Genomic DNA, 19,471 nt, shown 5'->3' with positions numbered 1-19,471 from the left:
TTATATTAATATAATAGTTTAATTATTTTTTGAACAAAATATTTGAAAATAATAATAAAAATAATTAAATCTAGATTTTTAAAAGAAAACGTGTAGAAGAACATCCCAAAAAACACATTTTTTTTCTCCGATATATAAAATAAGTTGTTTTTTTGTGATTTTATAAAATGCTTTATAAGTTGAACCATAAACATCATGCGTCAACTTCCTGAGTGCGCGTCTCTTACCCTAAAGACCTCTGTGTGGTCCAAACGGGATACGAGGACCAGGCTTTTAGGAGCGTAGAGTTGAGCAGGCTGAAGCACGTCTGGACCGTCATCTTCATCGGCTTCACTGGGTTCTCCTTTCTGTAGCTGAACACACATAATGCATAAAACACCCTCAAACAGCACCTGGAATAATTACCACACACCAAATCATTTAAACAGACATCCAATCAACCAAAAAAAAAACGGTTTCTAAACCAGCATAATCCATTTCACACAGCAGTAAATCACCCCACCCATCAGCCCCATTGCATCCTGTTACATAACTCCAGAAGTCTTCCCTTCTCTCTCACATTCCTTCTGTTCATCTGCACGTGCTCGGCACAAACCTGCGGGTTCTCCACGGACTCCCAGAAGGTGAAGCACGCACAATAATGCCGCTCGGAGTTGATGTCCGTGAGAACTGACACAAAGAAAGAGGGAGGCTTTCTCTCTGGAACCAGCTGCCATCCACTCGGCTGACAGAACTGAAAGAGATAAAACCATGCAATCATCAGATCCTATGAAAACACGGCCAGAATCATTCAATACTGTTGGCAAAATATGTGAATTCTGGGATATCATATGCTGCGAGTTTGTTTGTCATGGGCTTACCAGCTCAAGGCCTTGAGGAAAGGGGTTATCTTCCCAGTCCTTCTCTGGGAAACGCTGGTGAATTCGGCCTTGACCTTCACTACCTCCTACACAAAAAGAGAAACAAAAGATAAATGGACGCATGTAAAGCTTTGCAAACTGGACATGACAGAAAGTGCGTTTTACTCAGCTCACATGACTTGATAACCCCATAACCCTCTCTGGAAAAAACATAACTTGGCATAATAGGCTGATAATAAGCTATAAACACTTCCTGGCCTAATAACAAAAACTTTATTATGTTCATGGCTTTGTGACGTGATTTTTAGGCTTTATTTGTTATTAAATCAGAGATCTAATTTCTTCATTTCTCTGGAGGTTTTTTGGTGATGTTTGGGGGGGGGACTCTGCTTTTATAATTTTGTGTAAAAATGCATTTGAGAAAACTTTTTTAAAAACTTCAAATGTAAAATACAAAATAAAATAAAAATACAGCATTTTATACACAATAAAATATGTTAAAATATAAAAATATTTTAGCATGTTAAAATATATATATACACTACAATTATAACTAAATTGTGTGTATATATATTATACAGTTTATATAAAGCGTAATATGTTATAGACTGTTAGATAAAATATCTACAAACTCTACAAAATAAACAAAACAAACGAATAAAACAAAAAGCAATACTTCAGCATTTTTAAGAGGATGACTGGAAAAAAAATAGAAAATGCATAATGTATAATGTTATGTAAAAAAAAACAGCATTTTGAAGTATGAAGCAGAATGATAAAGTGCAAGTGAGAGCTGAGAATGTCACAACAGGAGAGGAGAGGAGGAACAGCACCTGTCTGGGGCTTTCAACAGCTAAACAAAACCACGAACAGACCCACTATAAAGCAAACAATTACTGGGACGTCTTCCAAGACCCGATGCACGAATCAGATTTACACATCTTGCAGGGCTGGGCGATCCAATGTACAGCACTCCCGAAAACCATCAGTCAGGAATGTATCTGTCTCTTTGAACATCTTATCAGATATGTGGCAACCGCGAACACACACACATACACACACGACTGAGCTACAGTAGAAGGCCTGTTGAAAAGCAAGTCTTGTCAGATTGAACACAGGGACTTTGTCAGTTAGAGAGTGCTCTTATTGCACAGAGGAATCATGGGATTTGAGCAGTTCATTTAGACTGCTGTCCCTCCCTCTTCACCCGGAATAAATGAGTTAGCGACCCAGCCCGTGATGCTGATGGTGCGATGACCAGCAGGACAAGACTTTAAGTGTCAAACCAAAGCCTTGTCCAAGAAAAGCCCTCCTTTTTGAGTAAAGGACAAAGGTCAAAAGTTAAGAATGAACACTGTATTTGAGTCCAGAGTCCCGTGCTTTTGACACAACATTCAGGAAAACTTGGCATTAACATGCAGTTTTTTTATCCTTCAAAGCAAACTTAACATTTTCATGACTTTGTAAAATTGCATTCCCAATCATTTTCCATGAAAGTGTGGAAAATAACAAAATAATAAAAAATAATAATAATTAACAAAATGATCACCTTCTCGAATCTTCTTCCTGAATATTTTCAATTAACATATAATAACAATTAATATTATTATTATTTTTGTTCTTGTTAATTATTCTTTATTGTCGTAATTGTTATACAATTTTATTCCTATTTTTATTAAATTATAAAAATTTTTTCATTTATTTTATTAAATTATTGGTAAAACTGTATTAAAATTGTATTCTAACTACTTTTCCATTAAAAATATAATACTAAAATAACAAAAAATAAATAAATTTAAAAATAAAAAAAATTAAAAAATTAAAATAACTTCTCAAACCTTCTTCCAGAGGAATTTATTAATTAACATTTTCTTATTATTATTGTTATTATTATTATTATTATTATTATTATTATTATTATTATTATTATTATTATTATTATTATTATATTAATATTACTGTAATGTATTTTTTCAAATTCATATAGTTATTAAAAAAAATTAGTCTATTTTATAAATTTGTTAACCATTTAAAGAACCCAAACAGTTTAAAAATCCCTATAAAAGGGAACTGTTAAGCTCATACACAAATTCAGGGAGAGTTAACCTGCACCGTGTGTGCAACCCTCACGTGTGTGCAAGCTAGCACGTATAAAAAGGCGACTGACTATAGCTGAGTGAGTGATGAGGTGCACATGGTTGATGGTACTATAATAAACCGAGGTGTAAACGGCCACACCCTCCTCCTTACCTCAGCTGGGGCTTATGAAGTGTGTCATATTTACTCGAGAGCGAGCCAGGTGAGCCATAATCAAAGAGGCATTGTGGGAAATTAACTAAAAGTTGGTACGTGTAGTCATTAAACAAGTCTGGAGTTGGAATAAGATTTTAACCACTCCCTAAACAAAGAAGCCAACCTACTAACCATAAAAAGGTTAGACAACAAATATTGACATGTCAAACACTCTAATCTTGCAAATGATGCAGATGACTTGATCTCACCAGAGAGAGTGAATAATGGTAATATTAGTGATAGAAATACAGTTCTTACATTTGAATTAAATACTTTCTTCATGAATGTTCATTTTATAGATATTTTAGAGATCACAATGATGCATAAAGAAATAGCTGAATATAGAAATTCATTAGATTTTAAAATTTTAAAACTTTTCCATAAATGTGTGGAAGGAAGTAAGGAGTGAGGGAAGGAAGGAAGGAAGGAGGGAATGATGGAAGCAAGGAAGGAAGGAAATAGCTGAATATAGAAATTCATTAATTTTAAAATTTTATTTCTACTACTTTTCCATAAATGTGGCGAGGGAGGGAAGGAAGGGAAGGGAAGGGAAGGGAAGGGAAGGGAAGGGAAGGGAAGGGAAGGGAAGGGAAGGGAAGGAAGGAAGGAAGGAAGGAAGGAAGGAAGGAAGGAAGGAAGGAAGGAAGGAAGGAAGGAAGGAAGGAAGGAAGGAAGGAAGGAAGGAAGGAAGGAAGGAAGGAAGGAAGGAAGGAAGGAAGGAAGGAAGGAAGGAAGGAAGGAAGGAAGGAAGGAAGGAAGGAAGGAAGGAAGGAAGGAAGGAAGGAAGGAAGGAAGGAAGGAAGGAAGGAAGGAAGGAAGGAAGGAAGGAAGGAAGGAAGGAAGGAAGGAAGGAAGGAAGGAAGGAAGGAAGGAAGGAAGGAAGGAAGGAAGGAAGGAAGGAAGGAAGGAAGGAAGGAAGGAAGGAAGGAAGGAAGGAAGGAAGGAAGGAAGGAAGGAAGGAAGGAAGGAAGGAAGGAAGGAAGGAAGGAAGGAAGGAAGGAAGGAAGGAAGGAAGGAAGGAAGGAAGGAAGGAAGGAAGGAAGGAAGGAAGGAAGGAAGGAAGGAAGGAAGGAAGGAAGGAAGGAAGGAAGGAAGGAAGGAAGGAAGGAAGGAAGGAAGGAAGGAAGGAAGGAAGGAAGGAAGGAAGGAAGGAAGGAAGGAAGGAAGGAAGGAAGGAAGGAAGGAAGGAAGGAAGGAAGGAAGGAAGGAAGGAAGGAAGGAAGGAAGGAAGGAAGGAAGGAAGGAAGGAAGGAAGGAAGGATACTTTCAGGTTTTCCAGGACCTTCCATTTATTTCCTCACAATATAGACAAAATGTCTGACAGGGTAATGAAAACACTTTTTGATACAGTTTAAAAAGGAAAGACTGTAGCCTATGACAGACAGACATGCAATTTTACTGGAGTGAATACAGGGCAAAATAATACCTGGAGTCAATCTGGAGTGTGTCCAAAATACAGGCACCACAATAGAGCCTATTCATAACACTGTACGCTGCCAAAATTACCCTGTTGTGAAAATGATCTTTGGATGGCACTTCCCTTATCTCTCCAGGGATTGAGTCGGATAAAGATTAAGACGGCGGGGGGAGAGCAAATGCACCAACTTCAGGTGATATTCATATACAACTTTGGCCTGCTGCCTAGGCGGTCACTCTACACTCTACACTCTACCCACCATTTAGTGAACTGACATGTTAGTGCCACAGGGTAAGAGTGCAGACTCAGGATTTGCTTCGTTTCTCTTACAAAAAAAAAAACACAAAAAAATCAAGACATGCAGCCAGGGAAGGAATCTGAGCCAGAAACAGCGTGCCAACATCACAATGATATTTGAGGCCTCCAACGTGTTGTTGGGAAATCTAAAACTCGCTTTCATTCCCACCCCTCCTACTTTTCCTCTATCTTAGAATGAGAGTGAAAGTGACTAGATGAGTGAAGGAGAAAAAGAGACGTCCAAGCACAAACAGGCACTGTTCTTGCAACACTAATTCACTCATGCCGAATTCCAGCATTGCTATTCCAGAACTCTGGTGCTCCCAGATAACAGCTGAGTCGGCAAACTAGGCTTGCGTTTTACTCAAGAATATTCCCCGAGGGGAACGTTGTGAAAGACCTAAACAGAAGTTAAAGACGTTATACACATGCATTGATCACATTCAAACTCGAGATTTTGCATATACGCGCACAAGTAGAAACATTGCACACAAGCCTTTGGACAAATCGGAGGAGAATTCTGACCTCATTTTTGGACTCCAGGGACAAAACAAAAAGCTTGGAATAAATACAAGTGAGTTGAGAACAAATCCACAGCCAGCTAAAGTCAGTGCAAGTCTGAGAAACTTCTGAAATCCGAAAGGAAAAATGCGGTCGGTGAGGTCGTCCAAGGTTTCTCAAAGGTCTGTCAATGCAATCCACCTTGTTTGTGGGACCAGACTACCAAATGCACCTTGCACCTGAGATTTCGACTCATGAATGGGGTTCGTATGGTAAGTGGACATGGGGAATGTGCTTGGATAATCTCACAAGACGGATCTGGACATATGAGACTTCAATTAATCTTTCCCAGACAAGGCCTGCTTGTTTAGATGGAAGGCAATGCTCAGGTTTATGTGATCCTAAAGCTAAATGTGCCTTTGATTATTTTTTATTGGCACACAACGGTGATAACCGTTGGGATATGTTTCCGCAACGTTCACATGATTATCGTCACAGAATAGCGCTGTGAACTTATTACAGGGGTCAATCCCCTGGAGCAACCTGGTGCTCCTGTTTTGCGGAAATCAAACCGGCCATGAACTTTAACCACTACACAACATTTAATGTGGCCTTGAAAGAACTTAAATCCGCAAAAATCTGTTTATAGGTGAGAGTTCAAACAAAACAATGGGTCTGGGCTATGCAAACTATGACCCTGACAACTACAGATCTCTCAAATCTCATTTACCCAATTATGAAAGCATGCAGATATATGTGCAAATATCTTTTTTGGGGTAAGGTTGACATGGCCTCCATAATCACATTACAAAGCACTTCTGCTTTACCATGACTCACAAGAGTGTCTGGTTAATGATAGGGAAATTCACTGCTCCTTCATGAAGGATCTGAGAGAGACGCCATGCAACAGTCATATCGACCTGCTGGTCAGACTGAAGCAGGTGAAGTGAAACTAAAGGCAGGTGACACTACAACAGTTACTACGGGACAGAAATCACAAGATTCCATCAGTTTATTCAATGAGGAAACAAACTGATGTATATATACCACCAATGTGGCACTCATCATTGATACTCATGTATCAATCACAGAGATTACAACTAAAGTATGAGGCAGGGGTCCTTGAGGGCCACTGTCCTGCAGAGTTTAGCTCCAAGTCCAACCCTGATCAAACACACCTGAGCAAGCTAATTAAGGTCTTCAGGATCACCAGAAACTCACAGGTAGGTGTGTTTGATCAGGGTTGGAGCTAAACTCTGCAGGACAGTGGCCCTCCAGGACCGAGTTAGAGAACCCCTGGGTTAGGGCATGAGTAATACTTCCTTAACATGCAGACATCTCATTCTGAAGCAACTGCGCCTGGGCACCACAGGAATTCACCATCACGCTTGTGTAAGACAGACAGTGTGTTTGCGACTGTGTCAGTGCATGTGGGTGGGGCGGCAAAAACAAGTATGTAGGCTTGCAAAGCGAAAAGACTGGATTGCCTTATAAAAGCTCTCAAACGCAAAAAGAATGTCTTGCCGTCACCTGGCAATTTTTCTAATCTTAAAACTGGTCTCTTCAAGAGTTCAACATGGATTCTCGAGAAAGACTTGGCAGTGTATCAAAACCAAGAAAACCGCAGCCTGCTCTTTTGGCCTGCGCCCCACGTTGTCAAAACAGTTCCGTCACCATGGCTGCAAGGACCTGCGAAGCCGCAGTTAAGCATGTCAGGGAGTATAGCACAGGCTCGGTGGAGAGACACAGGAAGTTGTCAACCAACGTGTATATGAGCGGTTGTTGACCAGTGGGTGGGTGGTGATCAAAAATGAGCCGTGGGTCTGTTCAAAATGGAAAGACTAAACACTCAATATAAGGAATAAAAAGGTGAACATGAACATGAATAAAGAAGGAGTTGAGTTTTAAGCAGTCTAGCCTGTCAAATCCAGGACATTTGAACTGCAGCGTACATGCATTTTATCATCCACTAATGTTCACATATTTGGGGTTGGTCAGATATTTATGATAGAAGACTCTTTTGCTCACTATGGCTGCATTTATTTGATCAACTATACAGTAAAATCAGTAATATTTAATGACTGATTCAACGCTGGTGACGCTGTAGACAAGAATGTCCCCTAACCGATTGAAGAGTTTTGTTATAAGATTTAAGAATGAACATAGCGGTCTACATTTACTCTCGTTGTTACTCGAGGATGGATCTGTACCAACTGTTCGTGATTCGATGTAACTGTTCATCATCCACATTATCTTATCATTCGTGAGAGATTGTCCTGACACTCAAGCGCAAGCTCGCGAGGCTCCTCCCTCACAGCTCATTTGCATTTAAAGGGATACACACTAAAATGGCGCGTTTTTCTGAGCCCCAAAAAGTGAGAATTGAAACTTTCCGTACTTTCTGTAAAGCTGCTTTGAAACAATATGTATTGTGAAAAGCGCTATACAAATAAATTTTAATTGAAACATTATCCGTTGGGTATTTTGAGCTAATATTTCACATACACACTTTGGTGACATCAGAGATGTATTTTACATCTTGTGAAAAGGGGCTTTATAGTTGCACTTTAGAAAAAAATGTTACTTGAGCCAAACTTTTCAATGGTAGCGCGCAAGTTAGATAATAATTGTGTGAATATCAAAACATGTTAATTCTAGTTATCGGCCAAACGAAAATATATTAATTACTGGCTTCTTCACATCAGCCAAATTTTTTATATTGTTGCGTCCCTAATAAGCACAAGCTATTTCTGATGCAAGATTGACTGCTAATGAGTAAATGGCTCAATGCACTTGTACAAATTCAGACCCAAACTCTTGGCCTTGGTCATTCTGGGTGGACTTGCACTAAGAGAATTGCATCTGCCAAAATCTGCTGTTGCTCGGGGATACTGCGAGTGCCGTTTTCTTTTCTTTTCTTTCTGTGCAGAAAAGCTCTTCAACAAACTCACATCCTTCCTGCACGCCAACAACCACCCGTCCCACAACCGCATTCAGCCCTGGCTGCTTTTTCAATAGAGGAAATACTCAAGCTTCAAGACGATTTCCACACTTTTTTTAGAGAGTGCACTAGTTTTTAACAACAAAACAACACCTCATTACTTCTAAAAATACGTGGCTTTCAGTGCCGTTCAAAAAAAGTTTTATGAACCCCAACAATTTCGATTTGTTTGCTCAGCCACAATAACGTCAGAGATGTGTGAAACTGTGTCTGTCTCTTGTCTGTATTCTATGCAAAGACCTGCGGTTTTAGATATTTTAGGTCGGGCACTTTGGTTTTCAGTGGACAAGTACTGGTCTTTCTAAAAAACTCTTAAAGAGCTTATGGGCTTCTAAGATAAACTACTGTCACAGCATGAGACATAAATCGAGTTTTATTTAGATTACGGATAAACACTCTTACACACACTGAAACAGAGGCCTTAACTGCTACATTAACAAGGATTAGGATTGGGCGAGAAACATTGCAATGATTTTAATGAGCTTTTTATTTGGCCGTTAAGTTTCCAAAAGGCTAGTTCCTCACCCCCCTCATCGTCATGTGACAAACAATAATGAAACCATTAAGAAGTTGAATCAGTACAAAAGATTAATTTCTAAAGCTGATTCAAAACTCAGATTCAGTAATAAAACTCATTCATGGCCTTTTTTTAAGTTGTTCTAGCAACAACGATATGCGTCAATAAATACTTTTTGTTGTTTTATTGGTGCATATAAATTAAATTTATACATTTTTACATGGAAATTAATATTATTATCCATTTATGATTTATTATTATATTATATATTATTTTTAACAAGGTTATTACTGCACTTTTGGTTAAAATGTACTTTTGATCATTTGATCAAAATGATAGATAAATAAAGAAATAAAATAAGACATATTTTAAATATCATCAAATGCTAACAAATACACAGAATTTCTATTAGCCAAAACCTAACAAGGATACACTAATCACTGTCATGACACTAGATAAACACAGACACCCCTTCTCTCACACACGTATATATTTAAATAACCTCCAGCTAATATACTAAGAGATAAGCAGCTATGTCGTTTTAGGTACCTTGGACCTTAAGACTAAAGCTCAGTGCAGTGACTGATATGCTGAGTGAAATGCAAAAAGCAAACTAAAAAGTACGCACTTGGACTCCTTTTGCTTACATAATGCTGACGTCATTGGACAGGCATTCCACCTCAGCAAAAATTCCAAGCCTTCCGACAAGGTTTGGAAATCATATGGAAAGTAGTGAAATTAGCATCGGGTTAGTCAGTTTTCCTCCGGCAAGGCCATGAAAGAGGCAGCCAGAAGAAATGAGGCTGTGACCGGTGTTTAGATGGAGTAAAGAGACTATTAGCAGCACTAGGAATTCAGGGAATACACCAACAGTTATAGCATTTAAGAGAAGACGTTTGACGTCTCACTATCCTCCCACAAGGCAACACCACATAGCAAACATTCTGTTAGAAAGCATCTATGGCATGCCGTCAATTGGGAACAATTTCAACTTGCCAGACAGTTTGTGAAAAAGACAAAAAATTGCACTGAATAAAAAAAGTCAATAGGGCAAAGTATTACATAAACAAAAGTTTAGCCAAAAAACTTTATACATCCCAAGTCAAGACTAGTGTGACAACGCAAACTTATATAGAATATTTCAAGTCGTCTTGAACGCGTAGCTTTAAATTTCTGCTTTGAGGCATCTTCTAGCCACATTGTAAATGTAAACAGCAGGCAGGTCACAGATGATATCGATAGAAACACAAATTTAACTTTTTTTTTTTTGTATTGACATTGTTATTTTGTCATTGCCTCTAAATGTGAGGCTTGAAGATTCTCATGCTTTTAACCCAGCTCACAAAAGATTACTGCCTCTCTTGCTGTATAAATGATTCATGCCTAGATGTCTCAGAAATGTGTAATAATGGCAAAACAATAACAGCTGACTCACAAAAAGAAAACAAAAACTAACACTAGCCAAGCTCTGAATGAAAGGATAGGAGAAACAGTGGACTTTACAAGAGACTGCCACATAATGGTTTAATAGAATTGCAATAATTATAGTCTAACCCTCGCTGATGTGAGTAAAGCAAGCGGTTCAAATCAAACACAAAGGGGAAAAAAAATAACTACAATATTGAACCCCCCCCCCCATTTATTCATAATATTTATTTATTAGTAGTACATGTATTTATTATTTTTGTATTATTAAAATAATATAATATATATTATTATGAATAATAATTATTAATATTATTGTTGTTAGTTTTCTTTTTAAAAGAATGGATTAAAAGTTTTTACAAAATTGATCCACCAAGACGAGCTCTGAAGAAGGGAAACCCCCTCCAAAAGAGACCCTGAAAATCCGGCTAACCACATCAGAGCATTAAGCTTCACTTACACCAAGCCAACCAATATGCTCCATTTTTTCTGCAAATGGGTACTTTATATTTCACCTCTGGACCAATCAGCTTCCCTGAACTCACTACCAATAGGTGGGCAGCAGCTGAAACCAAGATTAAGACAGACAGAGTGGGACACCAGACTATAATTCACTCCTCCGTGTCTGAATCCCAACAGCCGCGATGTTAAAGACCCCTATATAATCCAGTGGGTCAGCAATGAGGGAAAAAAGGGATTTAGAAGAATTACTTCCCGCAACCCCATAGGCATGTGAAGAATAAGGTCTTCAGTCTCCACCCGAGGGGTTTGGGAGGAGGAGAGGGCCGCATTCCCAAAATACCAGGGAAGACCATGAAAGGTTTGCGGCCATGGAGAGTGCACTCCCCCTTCCCGCCCTGACCTCCACGTCCCTCATTGACCCACAAGACCTCTGGATATGAAGCATACACACAGCTATTAACTAGTCACTGCTCGTCCCATTACCAGCCCTAATGATGTTTGTGTGCGAGTATGTGTGTAAAGAAAATCCCAGATTTTTCAGATTTTCACTTGCCCTGCCACTAAAAATAATCACCTTTCAAAATATTCTTACAATTTAAAATGATTGTTTTCTATTTGCATATATTTTAAAATGTGATGCAAAGCTGAATTTTCAGGATCATTCCTCAAGTGTCACAAGATCCTTCAGAAATCATTCAAATACGCGGATTTGCTGCTCAAGAAATATTTGTTAAGTTGAAAACAGTTGTGCTTCTTAACATTTTTGTGGAAACTGATTCCTTTTTTGGAGGGTCCTTTGATGAATAGAAAGTTCAAAAGAAAGGGATTTATTCGGAACAGAATGTTTTCTAATATTATTATTTCTTTTTAACCATTCTTCCAATACCATCACAATTTCGACCAATTCAAGTTTCAAACTGCAGCAACATTCAATGTGTCAATCAAAACTAAATGTTTGGGATTCCAAGGCATAAAAATCAAAGAATATAAGATGACACAATGCAGTAAAAGTCCAGTGAGGCACATGACATTTCCATCACACAGGCCTTGGGACAGTAGCCAAACACTATCATGTGAGTTCACCACATTCATAATGAAACTTAACGTCTCGGAGTTTCAAATGTATTTACTTGATGTTGTCCTGTGCATATAATCTTAATACCTAGTGCAAACCATTTTAAAGACAAAAAAAAGATGGAAAATGTGCACGTTTGTGTGTGTGTGTGTGCTGAGCCCCCCGTCTCTCAGAATGAGGGCAATCTCCATTGCCCTCTAGCCCCTCGGCTGCCACATGAATGAGGAGTATTCATCCACCAGCTGGCCATCAGAGCTTTGCGGCCATACGCTGCAGGCATGGGGACCGGGCTTCTGTATCCACGGACCCAGCCACCCTTTTTCTCGGCACAAAACCGTTTATAGTCATGCCATATGACCAGAATTGGGGAGTCATGGAAACACAGAGCGGCCGGCGTGTCACGCCATGGCCCCCTTCGGCCTTATTCTTCCTCATGAATAAGAATCTGTTCTCTACTGGTGAATATTTCTAGACGTCCGGCTGAGTCAGTGCGTTTGTCAAAGAGCAAATCTGTTAAAGGTGGGCCACTATTTGTAAACCACCAACATTTTTTTTAAGGGGTGGTTGATTATGATTTCACTTTTCTAACATAAGTTTTCTAACAACATCTGCAAAGTTACAACGCTCAAAGTTCAAACCAAAGGGAGATATTTGCTTTTAAAAAAAAAATGTTTTTTTAAGGACTACAACAATTGGCTGGTAGGAACTACACAAGCTTCCTCCCGGGTTAGTGACATCACGAACCCTAACATTAACATAAACCCCGCCCCCGGGAACACGCAGTTGGAAAAGCTGTTGTAGTCACCCTGTGTGCATCTCACAACAGTTCCTAGACAAGCAATTTATAGATTATCCTGACAGAATATGCAAATTGAAGACACTTAACTCCACATCAGCAACATAAATTCATCAACTAACCATTCAGAGATGTCCTGTTGCATTCTACATGTTGTCCCTTTTTCTTGAGTCGCTCCATCTTTGTCTGACTCCGGTTTAAATATAAAAGGCAGAAGATTTTCTGACATTTTAGTATGTGTCTGCGTGAGATAATCGAAGCTGCAAACACATACACTCTTGAAGCTCCTCCCACTGTGCTCACCCTCAAAAACTTTGTGACAACTTTAACAAGCTATATCAAAATATCTGTGGGGTAAAACTTCACATACACACTCTGGGGACATCAGAGATTTATTTTACATCTTGTGAAAAGGGAATTATACCACTGCTTTAGTTACTATTTGGACTGATTCAAATGGGAATCATAACAAATTTAACATTTATCTTTAAGTCGGCATGAAATGGAAGTTGCGATGGTCTTCAACTGAATTAAATGGCTTCTAGAACAAGAACAAAATGTAGGGCGGGGCTTGATTTTGTCCACCAGGAAATGATTGGCTGGTTACTGGTTAGATGGTTGTGGTTTGCTATTGGTTGTTCTCATGTGAGTGACAGGTAGTCCCGCCCTCGTACCAGTAAACATGTCATCAGAGAAGATGGGAGATGTAATGAAAATGAACTAGTTGTGATGAGCATTTTGATTCAAGAACCAGATTACTTGACATCCACTCAAAACCCGCTTGCTTGAGAAGTTTTACAAGCACATCTTTGTAAAAATCTAGGCTAGTTTTATTTTAGATGACTGGTCACAAGTTATCATACAGCAGACAATCATTTTAACATACATTCTCAATGGCACGCAAGGGTTAAACCGACTGGCAGAGACAACTCTCACAATGAGTGTGCGACAGAACAAACGCTCTCCTCTTTTGTTTAGGGCCTCTCTGTTTTCAGCCGGGCTCCTCCCAAGAAAAACCAAGAGAGAGCAAGAGAAAGAAGGGGGGGGCTGTACTCCGAACCCCAAAAGACATTTCCATGGATGTCCACTTTTAGTGAAGCCCACCCCAAACTCTAGACCTCCATTTTCTCACTCTCACACAATCTGGATTCTCATTCAATCATGTCTTCTCCCTAGAGCCTCAACTCCCATTTCCTGTTTTTACACAGAAAGCCCCTCGTCCAGAGAATCCTATTCAGCGCCGTTCTCCTCGCAGGGCCTGGAAATCAGCTGGACAAGTGGCGTTGCGCAGTTTCACAACAGACGCTGGGTGACTCCACCCTGACAGCACACTGCCCTCCACTGATGCAGTCATTCTGGCTCAAGAATGGGGATTTCTAGAGCCAGATTTGTGGGCTATATGACTAAAGGAAACTAAGGCAAAGGGCCCGAGACAGGGACATGGCCTCTGGGTCAGTTGAACGTACGTGTTCTGCACTGGTAAACATAAAACAGAACGAGGTTATCTCATTTAAGAGCGCCAGCCCTCTGGGTGTTAAGTAGGCACCACTCGAACAGCACTTCATAAAGATCCTTTGAAACATCTCCAGGCTCACATTCACTACATGTTTTCAGAGATGTGAAACCTCTCAGAGACATGTGTCAGGTAGACAAAAATAAAACAGGACTTAAAGGGATAGTTCAACCAAAATTCACTCCAAACTTCTTGAGCGAACATAAAATAATGGGGTTAAAATTACCCAAATCTGTATGACTTTCTTAGGGCCCTATGATTTCCGCGATGCGGAAAACACGGACGGAATCCAGTCATAAAAACAGAACTTACAGTATAACGTGGAATTTCGCAGAATTTGTCAAGTCTTGGATGAATAAATTGGATTAAATCAAATCACGATATAGACTAATGTTTGTGAATATTAAACCGACAAAAATACTATTTAAATCGGAATCCTGCATGCTCTGAGTGTTTCTGTTTGAATGAATGGCGCAGATGCACGGTTTCATTAACCACATAGGCATAAACACTGAATTATGCATGACAAAGCATTTTAGCCTCTGCCGTTTCACTATATGAGTACATGAATAAATGAACTTAATTTCTGAGTCTCATTTCATCAACATTTTACTGTTTTATTTGAGAAAAAACTATTGTCATATCATAAACGCACAAAAACTCAAAGCTCTTCACGGCAACCCAGCAAAATATAAGTTTGGTTTAACCTTAAGAAATTATGACAAAAATATATTACTATTGCATTGTACTATTGTACTATTGTGTATTGTATTGTACACAACACAGAATTTAAATCCAGACAACTTAACATAGAAAATTACAGAATTTGATTTAAAAAAATGATTTTTTTCTGTAGAACCCAAAGAGGATATTTTGAAATAAACACTTTTGTCAAAAATAAACACTTTTGTTAAATTCAGCCATTTTTTTTTTTTCAAATTATTTCAAAACCATTTGAATGCATTGTAAGACAATGGGGTCCATTAGGGTTGTTTTGGACCCCATTGACTTTAATTACATGGACAAAAACACTTCTTCCTTTGGGTTCTGAAGAAGAAACATCAAAGTAAAAGTCATTTTGGGAGTGATTTTGGGGAGAACAATCCATTTAAGCTTACTTTTTAGATGGGTGCAACAAACAAAATACAGGAAATTGTCAGAAAAAAAAAGAAACAGAATCAGGAGATCTTGCAAGCGAGATTCAAGATCAAATTTCCCTCATGAGGACCAAGGCTCAACATTGCACAGCATGTCTGCTACTTGCTAGACATTATTTTACATATTTAGAGAAAAAAAAAAACTTAACTTGTGAGATGGATTTCAAGTGTCAAGGGGTGGGTAACATGTAGAAACACTTTCACTCGCCAATTTCTCACAGATCTCACGAATCTGATGTCAACCCACAACAGCACAGCTTTATAGCGTCACAGGTCTGCCCATGGTACAAGCTCAATCCGGGCCATTCAGACTGATTTAGTTTGCTGCTATGTTGCATTGCAAGCTAGCCTAGAACATGAATGATTTCTGTTGCACTTTCATGTTATTTTTAGAATTTCATGCGTTTTTATTCTTGGATATCAACGGGCATAAATAGAGCAAATCCCTGACTTGAGGAGAGCTCTGTTTTTTTTTTCTCCACACACCTTTACTGTAATGTGAAGGTCTGCTAACCAGATGCTGAAACGCAGCAGAAGGCTAGAAACAGGAAAGGAAGACATTCTGCAGCGCGTGCAGCCTTTCAACATCCTGCCAGACTACGTGTACGGCCACATACAAATAGCTGCATCTCGCGGGTAACAAAAACCAAAAAGATCTATCTGCGCCGAACTACTCTTGAAGCGGACCACTGCACACATCATGCAATTTAACATGAATATTCGTCTCATGAGTCCCCGATACTGTCGTTAAAATGGGGACTCGCCATGTTTTGTGTGTGCCTCATAAATAAGGAATAAAACATGCACAGAGGCAGCTCTCTAAATAAAGGTTTGATGCGAGTTTCCAGCAACTTGCTTTCTTCGGATGAGGGTTGGTAAATTATGCATGCTCACCGGGACCATTATATGGCACGAATCTAGGCCACTAACTAAAACACTCAACCTCCCGAAAACGAAACTCACTAAGGACAGAGGATTTTACAGAAAGCTCAAAGCTCTCTACATTCATTCACATTAAAACAAGTACACTTTAAATGTTTGACTTTCTTTTTTTCTGTGAAAGCCAAAGATATTTTGAAAAATGTGTTTGATGAAAACTCATCATGTTCTTTCAAAATCTGTGGCTAAACTTTGCAAAACGTCCTGGAAACTTTGTCAAAGGATGGCAAAAAAATGATATTTGTGTCTTTTCCTCACACAGTTATTGTATACCTTGACACAATATGGCCCACAAAAACACATAAAAGATGCTTTTATTGAGAGTTTAGGATGCTTGACATTTTCAGTCACCATTCATTGCTGTGGCATAAACCAACCTTTTACATTTTGTTAAACTATTAACACCCTACAGGTTAAGAAAAAGAGATTTTCAACTTTTATAAGGAACTACTATTCCTTTAATAATGCAGAATCATGCAGGCTAAAACAGTACTGCTTTTTTTGTAAACAAACACTAAGGCTGTCTGTTTCAAAACCTAGTTTGTTGCCAACTAAGACAGCATTTTGTGAATCACAGGAGCCCAAGCATGCTGTTTAGGTAGGCAACCTATTAAGGTTAGACACTACCAAAAGCCTTAGTGCCATGCTGCATGTTATTGATGTTTGTTGACATGTCTTAGGAATGAACTGGTGCAACTTTTGCATTTCTATTCAACTCTACAGGCACATACTGGTCAATATAACAGGCTGTTACATGACAAACACAAAGTGGCAAAGGTTACGCTGAAAAATCCCTGTTAGTACAGTCACACCCTGGCAAAACAACAAAATAGTACCCGCGGTCAAACTTCAAATCATGAATCGCGTAAAAGGACATAGACACAGTCCCGTCTTCGTGCAACTTCGGTGGGGTTCGTCTTTTGAGTTCGGGAGTAAAGATCCAGAGGCCTGTGACATCCGCGGCTGATAGTAACTCGCCCAACCCAGGCCGGAATCAGCTGTGTCGGGACTGTGTCCCTCTCCCTCCGCCTTCTGCTGTGTTTACCGTGAATAAACCGCGACTAATACACTCCAATCTAACAGATCAGGAGGAGGGGGGGTTAGGGGGAGAGGAGGAGGAGGAAGAATCGCTTGCTGTGTCTCTCTCTTACCTCTCTTATCGAGATCGTAGCCGACTACCACGAAGTAATCGGCGAGCCTGGTCATCTTATCGAGATCACAGCGACAGGCCTCGGGGGTGACTGTAGTCTTTCCGAAAGCAGACGATATTCCGATCACATTGTGAAGGCAGCGGCGACAGCAGCATCCCTCTTGCAGCAGCCCGCCGCCATACTGTCGCTGTGAGTATGTGCCGTGCCCTGACAGCGCTCTGCGCATGCGCCGTGAGCTCAACGGCGGCAGGGAGGGGCGCGCGGCCAGGGAATGTTGCGTAGTCATTCATTAGAGCTCGTGCAAAAGATACACTGTCAAAAAAGAAAACATATTGATTTGTTACCTTTAAGTTACCTTACCGTATAGGATAAAAAATGAAAGGCTCTACGTAGAGGAAAATGTAAACCTGTGTCTACAAAATGTAAACATGCATTCTAGTGCAGTAATAATAATAATAATAATAATAATAATAATAATGTTGTCAGCAAAAAGTACGAATCGGCAGCATTTGCAGAATTTTACTGTAATATTAATATAAAAATGTAAAAAAAAAAAAGGTATCATCATGACTTTAACATCAACAATGTTATAAGAGAGCTGAGTAAGATGATGTTTGAGATTGATGCATGAAATGGAAAGAGGACAAATCCCCTTTAATCCTAGCCCCAAGAAGTCAACTCAGCTGTCATTGCTTAGAATCACACTGGTGGCATGAACAGGTGGCTCATTTGGTCGATTTTACTATAAAGACTCAATGTTTGGACAGTTGTTTCATAGCTAAATGTTGCAGTTATGAGTCTCTTCACAGAGGAAAAAGCTGAAAGGTCCTACCGGATAACCCCCCTATCCCACAATCTGAGGCCTGTGTCCTTGCCTGTCAGCTTCGACACGCCTCCGAAAGAATTCCAACACTTCCTGTGTAAAGTCCTTTGACCCAGAGTACTTATCACAGCAGAATTAAAAACATTCACAGGCATGTTATACAGTCAGCCTGCCATCGAATAACAAGCGCCTTACAAATGACAGTAATATTCCGTAAGAAAATGCCCCAGGGAATTGGCTGTATTCATTTCTTTATTTCTATTTGTATAATTCTAATTCATTTCATTAATGAACTTATATTTGTTGATCATTTTTCCAGTCACTGAGGTTGTTGAAGTCAGAAAGATCCCCAGCCAAAGGATTCGTGTTATTTCATTGCGGGTCAGGTGAATCGCATGACACTTTAGCCCTCTATTGTAATGGCGCAAAAGAGCAAATTAATTAAAAAAGAAAAATTAGAAAGTCTGAAAAAGGGAGAAAGATAGAGGAGTGGAGTCAGTAAAGATGAGCCCCATCCCTCCCGTTTAACAATGAACTCAGTGATCAAGTTTCCCACAATGCCTTGAGAAAAGCAACAGCCGTGCAGCTGGGCCACCTCCATATCCAGTTCCTAGGAGCCGATCGCCTATCGAGCATGCACTGCACCTGCATGCGTATCTGTAAGAAAAGTGCATTGTGGGTTACTACTGATCCAATCAGAGAAGCATCAAATTATATTTAGCTTGATATCGCAGAATAATTATACCCACCTAAGCAAAAAAAAATTCCCATGTACGTCTTTCACCACTACATACAGAAAAGTGACAAGTGAAGATCACAGGAAGAGTCGTGGGTTGTGCTTTGGCCCTTTGGTCTGTGCCATGTGACAGGAAGTGCAAATGTGTAGACACGTGTTTCTAAAGGTAGTGCTCTGCGTGTAAAGGTGTCCGGGCCTCCATTGCATGATACATCTGTTGGGAGAATATAAAGCAGAGTTGTTTTGGCCTGGAGTTGAAAGTCACATGACATCCTGTCAACAAACCAATAGACAGGAAGTGGTCTCTTGGCTGATTGAAAATCACAGGTAATCTCAGAGCATCCTAATTCCTTATGTCACAATCTGGACTATGAGGACAACCCTGTTAATATTGATAAATGTGTTTTGGATGAAAAAAAAATCTTATTATTATCTTAATTAAAAGTTAAATGTGTTTTTCAATGTTCAGTGTTTCAAAGCATATAGTAACATATTACAAAAATACAAAA

General features: G+C 39.4%; 1 protein-coding gene across 7 annotated transcripts in view; it reads right to left on the bottom strand.

The window, feature by feature from the left end:
• sbf1 (SET binding factor 1) overlaps positions 1-17,708 on the bottom strand; it is a 48,071-nt gene extending 30,363 nt beyond the window's left edge. For 5 of the 7 annotated variants that reach the window (XM_039667949.2, XM_039667952.2, XM_039667950.2 and 2 more), the window contains exons 1-4: positions 17,404-17,708; positions 861-946; positions 596-733; positions 228-353 (exon numbers count right to left, since the gene is read on the bottom strand). In XM_039667949.2, coding sequence (XP_039523883.2) covers positions 228-353; positions 596-733; positions 861-946; positions 17,404-17,689 — 636 coding nt within the window. In that variant the 5' untranslated portion in view covers positions 17,690-17,708. The remainder of the gene's footprint in view (positions 1-227; positions 354-595; positions 734-860; positions 947-17,403) is intronic. The other 2 variants (XM_089127209.1, XM_089127210.1) reach the window with 1 other exon arrangement.
• Between the last annotated feature and the right edge of the window lie 1,763 nt (positions 17,709-19,471).

Source organism: Pimephales promelas, chromosome 24 (assembly GCF_988280905.1).
Source record: "Pimephales promelas chromosome 24, fPimPro1.hap1.1, whole genome shotgun sequence".
Lineage (NCBI taxonomy): Eukaryota > Metazoa > Chordata > Actinopteri > Cypriniformes > Leuciscidae > Pimephales > Pimephales promelas.
The sequence above is the reverse complement of the archived record's forward strand: the minus strand, read 5'-3'. Positions and strand labels throughout refer to the sequence as shown.